Source organism: Lagenorhynchus albirostris, chromosome 16, assembly GCF_949774975.1.
Source record: "Lagenorhynchus albirostris chromosome 16, mLagAlb1.1, whole genome shotgun sequence".
In the NCBI taxonomy this organism is placed as follows: domain Eukaryota; kingdom Metazoa; phylum Chordata; class Mammalia; order Artiodactyla; family Delphinidae; genus Lagenorhynchus; species Lagenorhynchus albirostris.
In genome coordinates, this window is record NC_083110.1 from 32,808,619 (window position 1) to 32,825,436 (window position 16,818).

Below are 16,818 nucleotides of genomic sequence, written 5' to 3' on the forward strand. Positions count from 1 at the left end.
CTGTTGAATGAGGGTTCAGCAAACTCTAGGGGTTTCTAAAATGGCTTTTAAAAAAATCATGTTTCACGTAGAATTTCTATGATCCAGGCATGTGAGCTGTAAGAGTCTTTTTTTTTTGCTTTCTTCACTTAATTAAATCTGAAAGCTGTGGGACTTTTTGCAGCTTGCTCTGTGATGTCTGCAAACAGATTTGTGAATGACATTGTGTGGGTATTTTGCCCCCTTTCTTAGAGAGGCAATAATTATTACCACTTCGTTTTGAAGCATGCTGTGAGTGGTTTTATCAGTTCTTTTGCTAATGAGCTCCTTCTCTGCTTTCTAATGCCAATCATAAAGATGCCTTTTAAATAAGATGTATGTCTCAGATTTCTTTTCTTTTCACTCTTCCTTATCAAGCTGTGTATGGCTTTGCTTCAGGAATCACCCACACTACCCAGGCAAGGAACAAGGCTGGTCTGTTTGATCTCTTGTTGATATCATGCTCTCTCACTGTCTCCTTCTGAGAGCAGTGAATTCCAGAAAGGACATCACACTCCTCCAGAGGAGCCTCTTCTTATGTTGTGTCTTTGATTTTAGGTTATCGTTGCCCTGTATTCCACATCTGTGTTCACTGCTTTTCAAATTCAACAGCGTGTGAGTGCCTCAGTATGGAAATGATCCTAAGTAAAGTGAGCTGCAGAATGAAGGAGGGAGAATGGGCCCTCTTTCTTCCTTTGGTATTACTTGGGCTCCTGGCCAGGATGCTCTTACAGTTTATTCAGAATTTATGCAAAATAGTAGCTAGTGATTCACATGATCAAGTCACAGATCTGCACCTAACGTTTACAGACAACATTACTTCATCTGATCTTCACCACATTCTGGAAGTAGCCTTTCAGCGCTTTGGCCATTTAAAAGCTAGCTATTGAAATTCCTATTCTCCTCCTCCAGACTCTGTGAGCTCATTATGTCCCTTGCATGGTTGATAGAAATAAATGTAATGTGCCCAGGCTCCTTATCCTTAAAACAAGAGATTGCTAAATTTATCAGAACAAGATATAGTGACAGCAAAAATATTATACATTAACTTTAATCTAGATGTTCCTATTGATGGTTCTTACTTCTCTGACTATTCAGATGCTTCTACTCTCATGTAGGTACAGTTGCTGGATCTAGGGAATAAAATACAGGACACCCAGTTAAATTTAAATGCCAGCTAAATAATGAATACATTTTTAGTATAAGTATGTCCCACATATTACATGTGGGACACACTGATATAAAAAAAATATGTTTGAAATTCAGATTTAACTGGGTGTTCTCTATTTTATCTGGAAACCCTAAATACGGGAGAATCCAAATTCTGGTCTTTGCTACTCTATAGCTATGTTACCCAGCTTAGTAACGGTTATGGACTGAATCGTGTCTTCTGAAAACTCGTATGTTCAAGCGTTAAATTCCAGTGTGATTGTATCTGGAGATAGGGTCTTTTAGAGATAATTAAGGTTAAATGCGACCATACAGGTGGAGTCCTATTCTGATAGGATTGGTGGCCTTAGAAGAAGTGGCAGAGAGAGGTTGAAGAGGGAGAGCCAGATCAATCTCTCTCTCTCCACCATGTGAGGTAACAGAAAGCAGCCACCTGCAACCCAAAGGGAGAGCCCTCACCAGACGCATACCTTGCTGACACCTTGATCTTGGACCTCTAGTCTCCAGAACTGTGGGAAAATAATTTTCCGTTGTTTAAGCCACCCAGTCTGTGATATGTTTCTCTGGCAGCCCAAGTTGACTAAAATGGCAAGTTCAGCATGTTTTCCTTCTGTCTCAGTTTTACATTTCTCGCTGAACTGTGAGCTGGGAAAGACGGTTGTCACTTTTCTTCCACTGACTAGTCTCAACGTGTGAGTCCATTACACTTCTAATTTCAAGAAAGTAGAGAGAGAAAAGTGAAGGGATCTGCTAATAGTTGAACCTTAAGCCTCAGAGAAAGTCTGTGATTGGCTAATCTCACAATCTTAGCGACATCTTAAGTGAAAATAATCAAGAGGAATCATAGGGAGTAGATGGGACAATAAATCCCGGTCCATTGTTGGCTGGGAACTATCAAAGGCAGTCATGGGAACTTTGAATTAACTAAAGAAGTGGGGGAAGGGAGCATGACTGTCCTCTGACTTTAATGTTAGGACCTTAATTATCTGCCTAAATTTTCTGATTACTAAACATATTTATAAGCATTGGGGGCAATGTGTGTCTATGTCTGTGTGTGTGCAGTGTGCACAGAGCACACACGAAATCAAGGCTCATAACCCCACTTAGAGATGAGCACCTGAGACCTTAGAGAGGTCAGTCACTGACGTCTGTCATACCTCTAAGTGGCAGAATTAGGGGTCGTTCTGCATCCATAGGACATACCTTTTCCACCATAACGGGCTACCTCCCTTGAAAGCTAGAATCTCATGTTCGTCATGTTAGAATTTATGTATACTAGGAAACTAATAACATAACATTTTCTCAATTTGAATTTATAAAGCAAAATTCCATCTATCCTCCACTTGTCATTATTACTCCCTAACCCTTTGGCTCTTGATAAAGACAATGATTATTTTACTACCTCTAATGTGATATTGAAATTAGTCTTCCTGCAAGAAGGCCAATAGATTACTTCTTAATTTACCTTCTTAGCCTAAAAAGGGATTCTTTTTTCTTTTAGATGCAGTAAAAGTCAAAGCTAAGTTAGATAGAATGGCTTTTTCAGCCCACATAGCTGCTTTGGGTACTATTGCTATGCACTCTAAGCTGCGTAGTACCTTCACGTCATGTTACGTGTTTTAATTTTGTGAATGAAGTAGTAAGGCTGAGTGAGGCTCTTGACCAAGTAGGGTCAGAAATTTCTATAAAGGCCAAGATATTTATTCAGACTGACATGGGAACTCCTTAGCCACTGATTGTTCAAAAGTGCATGTACCATATATGAGAGTAAGAGGATAATGTAAACAGGTTCTGTCCCTCTGGTACTAAAATTGACCAATGAAGTGTATGGGTGACTGCTGGACCAGGAACTTAATGTTTACACATGGTTGAGAGGAACTTGCAGTTGAAGAAACACATGTTTCTTATATTTTTTTAATGTCTCAGACTTGAAATCATTCTTTTCCTTTTCGTCTTTAGGGCTCAAATAGTAACTGAATGCAGCACACCTCCTGAATTTGAGCAGATGCTTTCAAATTCACTTCTGAAATCATATCAGACTCATGATGAAGTAATTGGCCTCCATCTACTTTTGAATTCAAACTTTGCTAAGGGGAAATTTTAAAAAGTATTACATTTTCTGAAAATTGCAGGTATAACTTCATTAGCAAGAATAATCATGGTTGTAAGGTGAGTGACATAAGCAACATTGCCTCAGCCATGGAATTTGTGATATATTTGAAAGCTGTTGATAACACATTGGAGGACCCTCATGCTTTTGAAGACAGTTGTTGCTCTGCAATTTAAAATAATCTGATTCTAAATTCTTCCATCTGTAGTTCAAAGACTGTACCTACAGCCAGGCTACAGGTAAATTTAATTCCAGTTGATTAACTTAAAGATCTTGCTGTCTTAATTAGTGCTCCTTTTAAATAAGACCACTTAATTAAGTTCTAAATTCAGCTAAAGAAAACTTACACCTTAATCAGTGTCACAGTATTCTCCAGAGCAAAACCTAGTACTCAGTTTCAGCAGTGAGTGGCAGGGAAGGGAATTTGTTCTAACACCATTAATAATTTTTGAGCCTATAACTCTAGGCTGCAGATCCTTAGCTAGAAAAGTTTCTGGTCCCCCCAGCACACATTTGCATTCAGATAGAGACCTGGTTTGGGATTCTGGCTCCAGAACCCCCCATCTCTTCCATGCTGGGCAATTCATTCACCTTGCTGAGACTGTATCCTCTGTTTTTGTTTGTTTTGTTTCTGTTTTTTTTTTCTTTCTTTTTTAATTTTCTTTTTTATTAAACTGAGGACAGTCCACAATCAAGAAATGTCGTTCTTTAAGAGTGGTACTCCTAAAGACCCATAGTTAGTGAATACCCCTTAAATTAACACAAAGCTAGGGACATTTGCCTTTAAATCAGTGACCAGCCTCTGTGACATGGTTTGCTTAAGAACATTTTGAAATTGGATAATAACTTACAAATCTAGGTCTTTAATTCTTACCATAAATCATGGCTTCAGTTCATGATATTTGGACCATATTTTTAAATACTAAACTTAGGAAAGATACCTGGGTGAACGATGATTTATGTATCTACTGAATTTCCATGAAGAATGTCAGAAAGTGCCACAGATCAAGCAAGGGCTTTAAAGTCAACTCCAGCTGAGTGTGTACCTAGTTCAAGTACTCACTGGCTGTGTGATTTTGGAACAAGATGCTTAACCTTTCTGAACCTCCGTTTCCTCACTTGAAAAGCTGGGATGATGATTCCAAATTCAAAGAATATTTTTAAAAAACTAACACGTGTTGAGTGCTTACCATGAACAACAGGTGTTATTTATTCGTAATAATTCTAGGAGGGAGCTACTATTATTATCTCCAAGTTACAGATGAAGAAAAGGAGGCAGAGGAAGGCTAAGCAGCTAGTAAATAGCCGATCCTGGATTTAAAACCAGGCTGTTCTCCAAACCACCCTGCCTCTAAAATGTAAAGTTTAAACGCCTGATGATTTTTCCATTTTTCCCAACCAAGGGCTGACATTGAGGCTGAGGAGAATTGGCAGGAGATAATTGCCAAACTGGAGGGATTGTTCTTTTATCAAATCAGCATTTAATAGGCCCCTTAAAATTGGCAGACTTGTATATCACTGACAAAGTGTCTACTTTCCTGTAACACCAAAGAGTAACTACCATTTTTTGGTCTATGCGTAAAAGTTGGTACAGTCAGGAAACAAACCATACAGTTTGCCACCATTTCTCTTGTGAAGTTAATTGATTTCTGCTAGTTTGAATTTTATGTCTAAAATCAAGTTTCCAAGAAGGAAGCATGTATACTTTCTCTAAAATGTATGCATAGACCAGGCCCTACACCAGGATTGAAGCAAACATTTGAACATTTTTCTAACCTCCATATATTTCTCTCTGTAAATTATGTAAAATGCATCTCTGCAAATACGCGAGGTAGAAGGTCCCTAAGCCTAAGAATGGCCAAAATTCATGTATGTAATATCAACCATGCGTGCTTGTTTATTTTTTCTCCTTCCTGGTATCATTCCCATTTTGTTCGGGTTTAAAGTGGGGAAGAGGGATATTAAAAGGTTTGCGTAAAGTATATCCATGCAAATACAAAGTGAAGAAGTGAGGCTATAAACTCGACACTGTTAATCATTCTGATATAGTTGAGGAAGAAGTGATAAGAGACATTGTGTTGGCTGAGAATCCATGTAGATAACAGAGACTGTGACAGTGAAGACAGAGTAGCAATGGAGAAGGGGGTGAAGCAATGATCACATCTTCCAGTAATGAGTAAATGACCAGGGAATCAACAGATGAGGATTGAGAGGATGGATAGTATAGTTCCCCCCATGGGACAGTTTTTGTGTTATTTGTTTTTGTTTTGTTTTGCTTTGCTTTGCTCTCCTAACAGGAGGAAGCAGGAGAAATGGAAGAATAATCTGGAAATGTAGGGAGGCTGTTGGTGAGAAGTGAGAGTTCTTTCATTTTCACTCAAAGTCATTAATCTTAGCTCTCATTTGTTGCTATTCATAAAATGAGTTCAAAGAAATAAATTGGCATGTGAGTATTGTAAGAGAAGAGATAGGCATGGTCTGAAGTTAGTACTGTGGGCTGATGGCCATGGGAGCCACTTTTAGCTGGCCAAAGGATGCCCATTTCTGTGGGAACATCAGCAAATGAGCTGACCATTTAAAAAGTCTCTTCCTTGGGGGTCCTCCACATCCAGGCTGAGTGCTAGGTTCACTGCTTCGCTTTAACACCCTAGACAAATCAAGTATTATCTTCTAGCTGACAGTCATGCATTTTGTATTTTCTTATCTTTGCCAGGATTATTCTCTTTTCTTTTGCCCAAGAATTGCCTTTTAAAACTTTTCTCTAAAACTGGGCTTTTCTTCAGGGATGATGTAGAAGGGGAAAACATGAATAGAAGGGGTGGCTTGTTATTTTAGGTACAGCTGAACAAGTGGGAGGGGCATGAGGGCCAAATCAGAAGGATGTAAGTAGAAAAAGTGAGGTCTGCATTTGAAAATATACAGCTGGCCCTATCCCTGTGGAAAGGGAGGGACCTGGTTCGTGATTTGGCCCTGAGGCTCACCAAGAGAGGTACTTTGCTGACACTTAAACTGGGCTCAGAATCTCCAATTTCTGACCCCACTTCATTGCCAGGGGCCAGTTTCCCTTATTCAGGGTTACCACACCACGGTTCTCTTCAACCCCTCATCCGCCCTACCCTGCTTTGGACATTGTCTCCTCAATGATGCCCTTCCCCACTGCCTTTTAAATTTGTAAATAAACAAAACACACAACACAATCAAGAACTCACTGATTTCTGAAGTGACAAGTCCTTCATCTCAATGTTGGTGAACACACAGAATTTAAGACTAATTTTTTTTTCAAAATAAAATTCTTAGCTCTTACTGACTGAGTTGACTTTGTGGTTGTTCTGCTGTGGATAACACTTCTCCCAGTTTCGTTACCCAACTCTTTATAACCCGTGGCTGTCTTTTCTATTCTAATCCTGTTCTTTGGCCATCGAGTTGTAGAAGCAAAACTTACCTGTTAAGACCACCAGGGAACACTGATATTTTTAATAAAATTTCTATGATGCAAGCCTTCTCAGGGATAAATAAATTCAGAGAACAGGCAGTGGATGAATTCAGTGGAGCTTTGAAGCAATGCAGAGTAGAAATAGAGTATTTAACCTGGTTAATGCAAGATTTGTGCTTTTTTTTTTTCCCAAACGTGTATTTACCCTTAAAGATTACACATGTACTTGTAAAATTTTACTAATTCTGTCATGCTTTATTAAGATGAACAGAAAGAACTTTCTGTTATATGAACTTCTCTTGTTCATATACCTGTATCTCTCAGAAAACAAAAAATCTTAAAAAACTGTCTCAAAATCCCCCCACAACTAACAAAAACCAAAACAAACATGCAATGATATTTCTCAAAAGATGTGCTGTTTATCACACTGTCAGAAGGTCTGCCAAACCCAATCTGTTCAACAGAAGTGCATCTTAGACATTTTTTTCTTTTGCTTTATTTCCTTAACAGTGTCATAAATTCAATCCACCTCATTGGCTTTACCTGCTGGCCACATTTTGTCTTCCAATTTGGATGGATTTGAACTTATCAAGGTGACGTGTGATTTTTAAGTGGAAATTTTAATTTGTCATTCTGAAAATCCAGCACCAATTAGCAGGGACGCGGCCACCTTAACAAAGGAGCAGGGCTTTGCTGCATAGCCAGTCACAGCCCTCGGCAGGTTTCCTAGCCTGGGCCAGGCTGCTCCAACATCATCATACTTTTTTTATCTTCATACCAGCACACAGGTGTGAAGGCAGTATGAAGGAACACACTGTGCAATTTTCCTGATACTCCATGAGGCCTGAACACTTCAGAGTGGGCTCAAAGTCATGGAAAATCAGTTGAAGACTAGAAAAATTTCAAACATCGTCCCTTATTTTCTTCTCCACACGCAAACGGAATAATGCATTTTAAGTGATAAAAACCCCTTAAAAAGCAAAGCAAAACAAAAGCACTTCCCCTTAAAAGCAGCTATCTCCCTAAGATACCACTTTCATATTAAATGAAGATACAAAGAGTGAAGTGTGCTTAAAATCCCCCACATATGTTGGAAATAAAAACCTCAGGAGTAAATAAATGCATGTTACAGCACCCACCCAGCACCTAAGTCATCATTACAAGAAAATGAAAACCCAAACACTGTGGTTCAGGTAATTTTGAATAAAGGCCAACTAACAATGTTAGGGCAGCTTTCAGAGAACAGGAATTTATTTCTTCATCACAAATGTGCTTCAGTCTTAAGTATTTTCTGACTTTGTACCATTATCGAACCAGTGATATGCCTGCTTTATTTCAAGTGCAATAAATGAATTTTTAAAAAGGTTCTGAAAATATGTGTCTGCTTAAGCAAGTTCTCTCAGTAGCCTGTTGGGTATTTGGGGTGTCCATATGTCAGAAGTCTTTGTTCTCAATCTATAGGGAAAATTGCCAAATACACTCCAGCGTTCCAGGCTTAAAAGGGTGCTAAAGAGAGCCTGCCCCGTTACCTGCATTCCAGTTCAGCTCACAATGAAAGGTAGAAAAATTACCTAGGTGCCTTTCACTGTGACTGCTCCAGTTGCAATAGACTTTATCTAATAAAGTGTTTATTACACTCAGAAAACAAAGCATATTCTGAAGGAAGAATCCACGGCTCCCATCTCTGACAGAATGATCTCTTTGAATTCTTTTGTTGATTTTGTCGATTTCTAACAACCAGAGGATTGTTTTTTAAATCTGATTTTTATGCCAGCAGCACAATTTCCTCCTCAGTAAGTAGGACAGATTCATCCCACAAGCAACAATGGATGTGTTCCTGCTTAACTTGAGCATGAGAGATTAAGCTTCAAGCAGATATACTAAATGCCACCTCCCTGCTTACAGACACTGCTCAGAGGCAGGCGTGTGGAGCCTCAGCTGTATTTTGTTCCTTGAACTGCCCGCTGATGAGCTGAGGCTGTCCGAAGCGGCCAAGCAGCCTTGATTGAGCGAGCTGTGAGAAGACTGTGGACTGGCAGGGCTGAAGCGATATGCCCCATTGCAGGGGTTTTCAGGCAAATTCCCTGCCTCCAAATTGCACCCACCTTAGGAAAGTTGCCTTGTACAATGCCTCGCAGAAAGTACGCACTTTGCACCCGTTTGCTGAATATAAAAGAGAAAAATGAGGAGAGGAAAATGTGAGTTTAAAGAAAATGCACAGAGGCCTTGCACATAGAGATAGATGCCTTTCAGATCTTGCCAGATCTGAAATAAATGCTGCTATTTCTGACCCAGCAGTTAGGCGGCACTGATGGAAGAATTGCTAAGTTAAAAAAAAAAAAAGGTAAAATAAGCAAATGAACAAACTAGTAAAACACGAGGAAAATAAACAGCCCAGATCTACTGATAATATTTGATCAATCACGTTAGAAAATGATTTTTTGCTAGGAAAATAACACTTGCAATATGATGCTTTCCGAAGGGGTATTTGCAGTCTTTGAGAGACCAGTGTGTTGCATAAAGAATCCTGCAGAATTATGAGGGTAACCATTATTCATACTGCTCTGAGGGGCATCTTAAATTGCTACTAAGTTTGCTCATTAGATATTACCTATAAAACTATAAAAGCAAAGTGGTGCTGTTTTTTTACACAGACATGACTAAAATTCACCTACTATCAATGTTAGAAACAGACTGAACCAAGCCATACAAAAGCACGAATGTACTGTTCTCACGGTGATGTAATTGGTGGCTACTTTGCTTGTTGAAATCTCGAACCATTCACAAACACCTGCATATGTTTGTCGTTTACCCCTTTTCTCAGGTGCAAAGAAGGCTACCAAGGAGTCCGTTGTGATCAATTTCTGCCGAAAACTGATTCCATCTTATCGGATCCAAGTAGGTCAAGCGTTTTTCTTCTGTCTCTAATACAATATAAAACTCTGAGCCACAGTTGCTAACTCACTGACGGCTGTATCTCAGTTTTGTGTCTCTGAGTGCTGCCAAGGGTGGGAGCTCGGGACAGACAGTCACATTCAAAGTTTGTTCAGAACTGTCTCTGTCCAGGTGTAGGTCTTCTCCAGGGGTGGGGTCTGATTTCCAGATTCATCTCTACCACAACCCTCTGCTGGGAACTGCAGCAAGTCCTGCTCCCTTAGCTTTCAGACTCCCCCACTATCACTCCATTATGAAAGCAAGAATATAGAAACATAAAAGACCTTATTTTTTATCCAAAAGAGTATTATGAGAACTATAGTATCGTATTGCTTCTTACCCACTGGTTGGTAATTTGTGAAAATATTAAACCTATTAACCTTTACCTTCCTAAAGTAAGGAAATACACATAAAAAAATATATAAGAAGTTTTCAAACCAACTGTGAAAACCTCATTTTTAGCAACACTCTTCGAGTATCAGCGATTACTGTACCAATGACAAATTATTTGGTTTTCCATTCATGAAAGAAGACAATTTGCCACTACAAAATATTGCCACTCATTAGTTTCTGTCTCTATACAGAGTAAAAAGTAACGTTCTATATGAATATGCCCAATTCTGGTCAAATGTGAAATTTTTACTTTATCTGTAAATAATCAGCTCTTTCAATGACTGCTACAATTGCATTGCCACTAAGGAAAAGGGGACTTTTATTGAATCAGAAGTTTAGTTCAGTGAAGATAATGACAGACATTTCCAAATCGTAAAGGCAATATTTTGGTTCTCTGAATACCAAACATGCATAGCATAAACTTTATCATGCATTGACAACAGCCAGGGGTCACCCGGTCTGTGAATGTGCACATCGCTGCATAATGACCATGTTTAGCCATCCTTCAACACCTTTTCAAAATGCATATTTCCATATCCCCCTTGAATTTTTAGGTATGTTTCCTCGGGTAAATGTAATATTTTTTAAAAAGGAAATTTTTGTTTAATTCAGTTTGCTCGTGTTTTATCTTGTCAAGGCAAGCTGCCACTGTACGGCGTTCGCTCTTCTTTTTTTTGCAAATTTAGCTCTCCTAGAGAAAGGTGGTTGTTGCCTAAAAGCCAGCAACCAAGCTAGCCATGATCTGTGTTCTCTGAAATGTGAGGCTCTGGTCTATAGGAGTTTCCCAGGTAGGGGGCAGTTACTAGAATGTGTTGAATCTTTCCTATCTTGTGATTTTTGCCACTTGCTAAGCTGATGTCTAAAAGGTATGGTTGTGGCTAGAGATGTATAATTTGGAATACTAGAAATCTTACAAAGAAGAGTGGGTTTGCTGATTTCTTTCTTTCTCTTTTTATTCACTTTGATTTATTATACTTAGCTTCCCTCTTTGTTTTTTTTCCCCTTCTTTCTTTCTCTTTCCTTCCCTTTTATTGTCCCCTTTCCTTTTCTTCTCTTTATTATTTTCTTGCATCCCTTTATGCTCCCTCCCTCCCTCCCTCCCTCCCTCCCTCCCTTCCTTCCTTCCTTCCTTCCTTCCTTCCTTCCTTCCTTCCTTCCTTCCTTTCTCTCTCTTTTCCTATATAGCTGTGGAATATCTGTCCAGTACGGGTACTGGGACAGGGCTTGCATATGGTACAGAATGGGTAAAATAATCTTTCTTTACACAGTCTAATCAAACCTTTGCCATTCAGTTGAATATGATAGTCCATCACTGCAAAAGCTGAGAATGAGGCCACTATAAGGACTGTGTGCTTCTCAAAGAAAAATGATCCCATGATCAGAGTCACCAACCCTGAAAACCTCGGTCTCACATCCACAAAAATATTTAGTTCAACAATACTTACAATGGTGAAAAAATAGACACATTCTGAAAAACAAGATTATGTTTAAGTAGCACATTATGTGGCACATCGATCATGTTCCAGTAAATCATTAAAATAAGAGCTGTATGAAATAGTCCTATTAAGTGAAACAGCAAGTTAGAAAATTATTTTCATGTAAGATTGCAATAAGAACTTTCTTAGGTCCAAAGGTGGAAAAAAACATACACTAAAATGCTAAAAGGGAACTTTAAATATTGGGATTATAGAAGTATATGAAAAATTTTCCTTTTTATCCTGTTTTCTGTAAAATGACATATCATTATGTGAATCAAAATGCCAGGATGCCTTGTGTTGGGCCGCACGACACAGGTCTGCAAGCCCTGTGCTTGCCCAGCTTCAACACCAAAGAAAGAGCCCAGAGTCAGCAAGAGACAGCAGTGGCTTAATGGATGAGGAAGCTTACATGTCTGAAGCAAGGTCCTGGAGCAGGACCCCACCATCTGTGGCAGATGGCGGGCAGAACATGGTGGCGGGCTTTGCTGGGGTGGGGGGCAGGGTCACCAGTTACAGGGGGAATTAACATCAGGTCGGCTCATTGATTACCAGGGAAACCAGCAGAGGGACAGCCTGCTTCTCACTGCCCCTTTGATAAGCTATCAGAGTGGAGATGTTCTGATCTAAAGCTAGGACAGTCATTAACTGGAGCCTGGGGCAAGTATGTAAGAACGTCAGTCAGGTGAGTAGGGTGTAGGTGAAACAGACACTAGTCTAGTCAAGCGGGGGATGTCCAGAGAACAGCCATCTTGAGTGTCCTGACCATACACCTTGAAATTGAAAAAAACAAAACAAAACATTGAGAAACCTGTGGATGAGTCCCTGTGACACAGTTTAAATGGGAAAAGCATTTATTTCCCATTCATCTATGCATGCATCTATTTACTTATGCAATCATTAATTCCTTCCCCAAATATTTTCTGAGCACCCACCAAGGGCCATCTATAATTGGTCAGATTCTCTTAGTACAGAAGTGTACAAACAGGGTTTAGGCTCTAAGGCCCCCAAGGCTAGTGAGGGAGAAAAACATGTAGACACATAAGCACGGGCCTGTTTCTGGTGGAAAACATTTATTCCTTTGTGATCTTGGCAGATTTATTAAGCCCCTGAGCCTCGGGCTTGTCATCTGTATACTGCCAATAATAATACCTATAGGCATCTATCACCGTGATTGACAGGAGGTCAGTTCCAGGTAAACATCAGCCTACTTCCTTGCTCATTCATTGTAATCATACTAATATGTGTTCAGAGTTTACGTGTGTTAGGCACTGGGCCAAAGGACTTTGCTTGGATTATCTCATTAAACCCTCACAATCAAAGTCCAGCAGAGTTACTGGCAAATGACCACATTTTGTAGATGAAGAAATTAGGCCTCGGAGATATTAAATCAACTTGCTCAAGGTCCCACAGCTAGTTAATGCTGGAGTCTAACTTCCAATCCACATGACTTTGGGACCTGAGCTCCCAACTGCAGGGCTCTTTCCTTCCTTTCCTAGGCCCCTCCTTCCTCTAGTTATTTTCAATATGATATTTATCACTCTAAATTTCATTGGCTGAAACTCAGTGACCTGCAGCAAACATTATTCTAAGGAGCAATATTTGCACAATTTTCATATCTTAATGCAACAACTTGAGCTTCCATAGAGATGTAAATCCCTAATGAAATTTCCTTGTCAGAATTCTTGCTGAAGGATCGTTTAATTTGCTGCTCATGGTATCTTGGAATGACTCTGCTCTGGAAATAAGCATCCCTCCAACACCCTCCCTCTGCTTTTCCTCCTCTCTCCCTTTTCTTCTCCCTCTCCCTTCTTCTCTCCCCATTTTCTGATTGCATGTTCTATTTAGTGAAATCCTAAGGAACAGTGGGTAGAAGTCTCTGCTGTTTTATTCTCCCCCAGGCGATGCAGAGTTGATCAGAAATGTGTACCTTTGTCAATTAATTAATTATAATTATAATAATAATAATAACCTCAAGTTACATGCATTTAGGGAAGCAAAGCCAGGATGTCACTGTGAGAAACTCAATGGCTGATAGGACCAGTGTTTGCACTGTGGCCCCAGGCTGGGTCTTCAGACCTGTTATTCCAAAAACTCACAAGCTGAACCTGTAGTCAGCTCTACTCAGGAAGACTTGTATACACATAAGAATCAAACTTATACGATCTCTTGATGTCAGTTTTCGGAAAAGCATAATGCATTGTCAGATTACTCAAAACCTCATATGGACCCAGGGTATGGAAGCCACATTCCCGTCACAAGGATGAATAAGCAGGAGTTCAGAAGAAAGACAGTGAGAGGAGCAGACTTTCATCAAGATCAAGAGGACGTGACCTTCTGTGGAGGAGCCAGGGCCAGCTAATCTAGAATTCCTGAAGAGCTTATACCTGTCCCCTGCTTCCTACTGCTGCCAACACATGGATAGCCACTGTGAACTTCCAGGAAGCGCCGTCATCTTCTTGATGATTTCTAATGTAATTGCTTTGGAACAAATCCGTTTTCCTCACAAATACAGGATCGACCTGTAGACTCCTGTTTTCTCTTATCTCCAGTACCCACCCAGGTCAGGTACCATCTCTAGCCTTAAGGCAGAGCTAGATGGAACTGAAGAACCATGAACTGGCCAAGGTTTCAGGCAGATATTGTCCTGGGTCTCCCCGCTTCAGTGCACATGTCAACCTGAGTTATCAGCAAGATCCTGATCTCATCCTTGGCCAAGGAAAGCCTGAGAGCAGCTCCAGAGAATGGATTAAGAGAATCAAAGAATGGTACAGGGTAGAAAAGACACCCATCTGCAGTGTGGGTCCTTTTCCCGACACACAGCCAGTGGTAACCATTTCCGGCCCTCACTGTGCCTTCCTGTCCACATCAGCATCTAATACCCAGTATCCTCAGGGCTGGAGGGAGCTGATAAGTCTGCAAGCCCCAAGTTTGGCACGGGGCTTATACAGCTTAAACTCTCAGTGTCATCTGCTCTTCCGCATGGGAGGATGGAGGCTAACTTCTATCTCTAGTCTATATAAACCATTAAAAGAAAATTTTCCACAGTTTACTGATCTAGTAGACTTTTATTCAGCAATTCATGAATCAGTCAGCATCCAATCCAGCAGATAGAAAGGAGCTCTGAAGAACTGTATAAGATGAGAGATTCTTAAAGACCAAAGTGACCAAGAACAAGGAAGTTAAACTGGGTGTTTGCTTATTGGTTAAAGCAAGGTTACACCACTTATATGGAGCAAAGGAAACTCAGGTAACTTGTGCTGAGCAGGCAAGCACTGGTTGGTTAAGCTAAGCCCTTCTTTTCTGGGAGAGCCAAGCATAGAAACTTAGTTAAGTTTTTGTTTGCTGATATGAGACTTAGCATGAGTGACTCCATCTTGGTCTTAACCTGGTAACTTTAACCGTACTGTCTTACATTCATACTTTGGTTTCTTTGGATCTTAGAAACCAGGCTGTGCTCTCAGGGTGCCCTGTAAGATGCCAGCAGCCTGTCAGGATACGATTCAGATGAAGACTAGCAAAAAATATGATAGGAGTTTTTAGACTCTCCATCACTCCAAACTGGGCTTGTGTACCCCAGCTTCTCAGGAATAATCACTTTGCAGATCCAAAAAGTAAATTTGCCGTGACATGTGGTTCTAGCCACAGAGGGAGCACCAGGCAGTGAACCAGTTCACAGAACCCTCTTCAGAATGGTTTGCAGGGACAACTAACTCATCAGGTCTCAGCACTATTGGTCTCCTTCCCTGTGTACCAGGAAGCGGATTGGGTCATCACTTACCCAGTGCCCAAACCAGTCAGCCCAGGGCAGAGTGGTGGTGCTTTGCCATGCGTGGCACAGTGAGGGAGAGGGAAACTTGGGAGAGCCTCCAAGAGCCAATGTGGGGCCTGGGAGCCCAAGCAGGAGTTGACTAAGCAGTTGCAGAGGTTTCCTTGAAGGGTATCAGTGGGGAGTTTCCCAAAGAGACCCATATTCCACCCTTTTGCCTTTCCCGATTTCATGTAGTATATGGAAACGTGTGCAATGTGACAACTACTAGATGGAAGGGTATAAGAAAAGGTCCTCTGAATCAGGAGTTAAAAGATCTTGATTCTAATCCTGTGACCACTTGCTCTTAGCAGTGTGGCCTTGGGTGAATCACAGTGCAATTGAGCCTCAGTTTCTTTATTGTAGAAGAATCCTCCAGGCACCCTGGTTAAAAGAAGAAAACAGCCCTCAGTACCGAGCAGGCTGTCCCTGCAAGCCATTCAAAAGTAGGGTCAAATGCACAGCTGAAATAATCTTTTTATTCATTCCTTCACTTATCCTCTAAGTAATTAAGCACATATAAAGTACACCATGCTGTGGAGTCAAACAGTAGTAATTAAGGATCCTACCATCAATAAACTCATAGTCTAGAAAACTGCATTTATTTAAATTGAATTATAGGCTCCAAAGAATGTGCTATCTGTAAGACATTAAAGTGTTTTTTTTCATTCACTCATTCAACTCTTACTAATAGTTTGACATGGGAGAAGTTGCTTAGCCTTGATGGGTCCTGGTTTTCTTCTTTATAAAATAAAATATTAATTGTCTCTATTGCAGACAGCTATTGTTGGATTAAATAAAATCTATTCAGAGTAGTTTGTGCTTGACACATGGTGAAAACTCAATAAAAGTTATCTAGAATTATCATTATTTTTTATCTTAACTGTTATTATTGCCTTTATAACTACATGGTATTGCTGCATGAGACATATTATCTGACCTCAAATATCTTCAGTTGCATAGAGGCAAGAAAAAATTGTACAAACAAGTACAAATAATACACATAAAAGACCAGACAGTTTAAGGAACTATCATCAAAATGGGGGACAATAAAAATTCACATGAAGTGGAAGGAAAGGCTTATCTAGGCAGGAGCATGGCAGTGAGTTTTTCACATGGGGTGCTGTGGCTGTGTACTGTTGCACAGGCTGCACACTGCCCAACTTTACAAGTATCATTTGTACTGAAGTGTGAATGAGTCTCTATGGAGGTGGGCTACATGGTCCTGGGTAGGAAATTTCCATTAATAAGTTAGGTGGAGAAACAGAAGGTTCTTGAGGGCACAAAGCATAAACTAATAACCACTTGCTCTTGGCCCATTAATCCTTACTGATGAGAGGGGATGTCTTCCAGACTGAAATCTACTCAGAATACTTAAGTCCCCTACATTACTCTGCCCTCCAGTAGCCATAAAAGCATTGTTAGTAGAATGTATTAATATGTAAAATTTGCAATTCTTAATACCCTTTTTCTGGCC

General features: G+C 40.2%; 1 protein-coding gene across 8 annotated transcripts in view; it reads left to right on the plus strand.

Moving 5' to 3' along the window:
- The window catches only part of NRG3 (neuregulin 3), a 1,050,833-nt gene that overhangs the window by 793,851 nt on the left and 240,164 nt on the right, over window positions 1-16,818 (plus strand). For all 8 annotated transcript variants that reach the window (XR_009535980.1, XM_060125676.1, XM_060125679.1 and 5 more), the window contains exon 3: window positions 9,556-9,629. Coding sequence is in view for 7 of the 8 variants with exons in the window: in XM_060125676.1 (XP_059981659.1) it covers window positions 9,556-9,629 (74 nt within the window). In the remaining variant the exon portion in view is untranslated. The remainder of the gene's footprint in view (window positions 1-9,555; window positions 9,630-16,818) is intronic.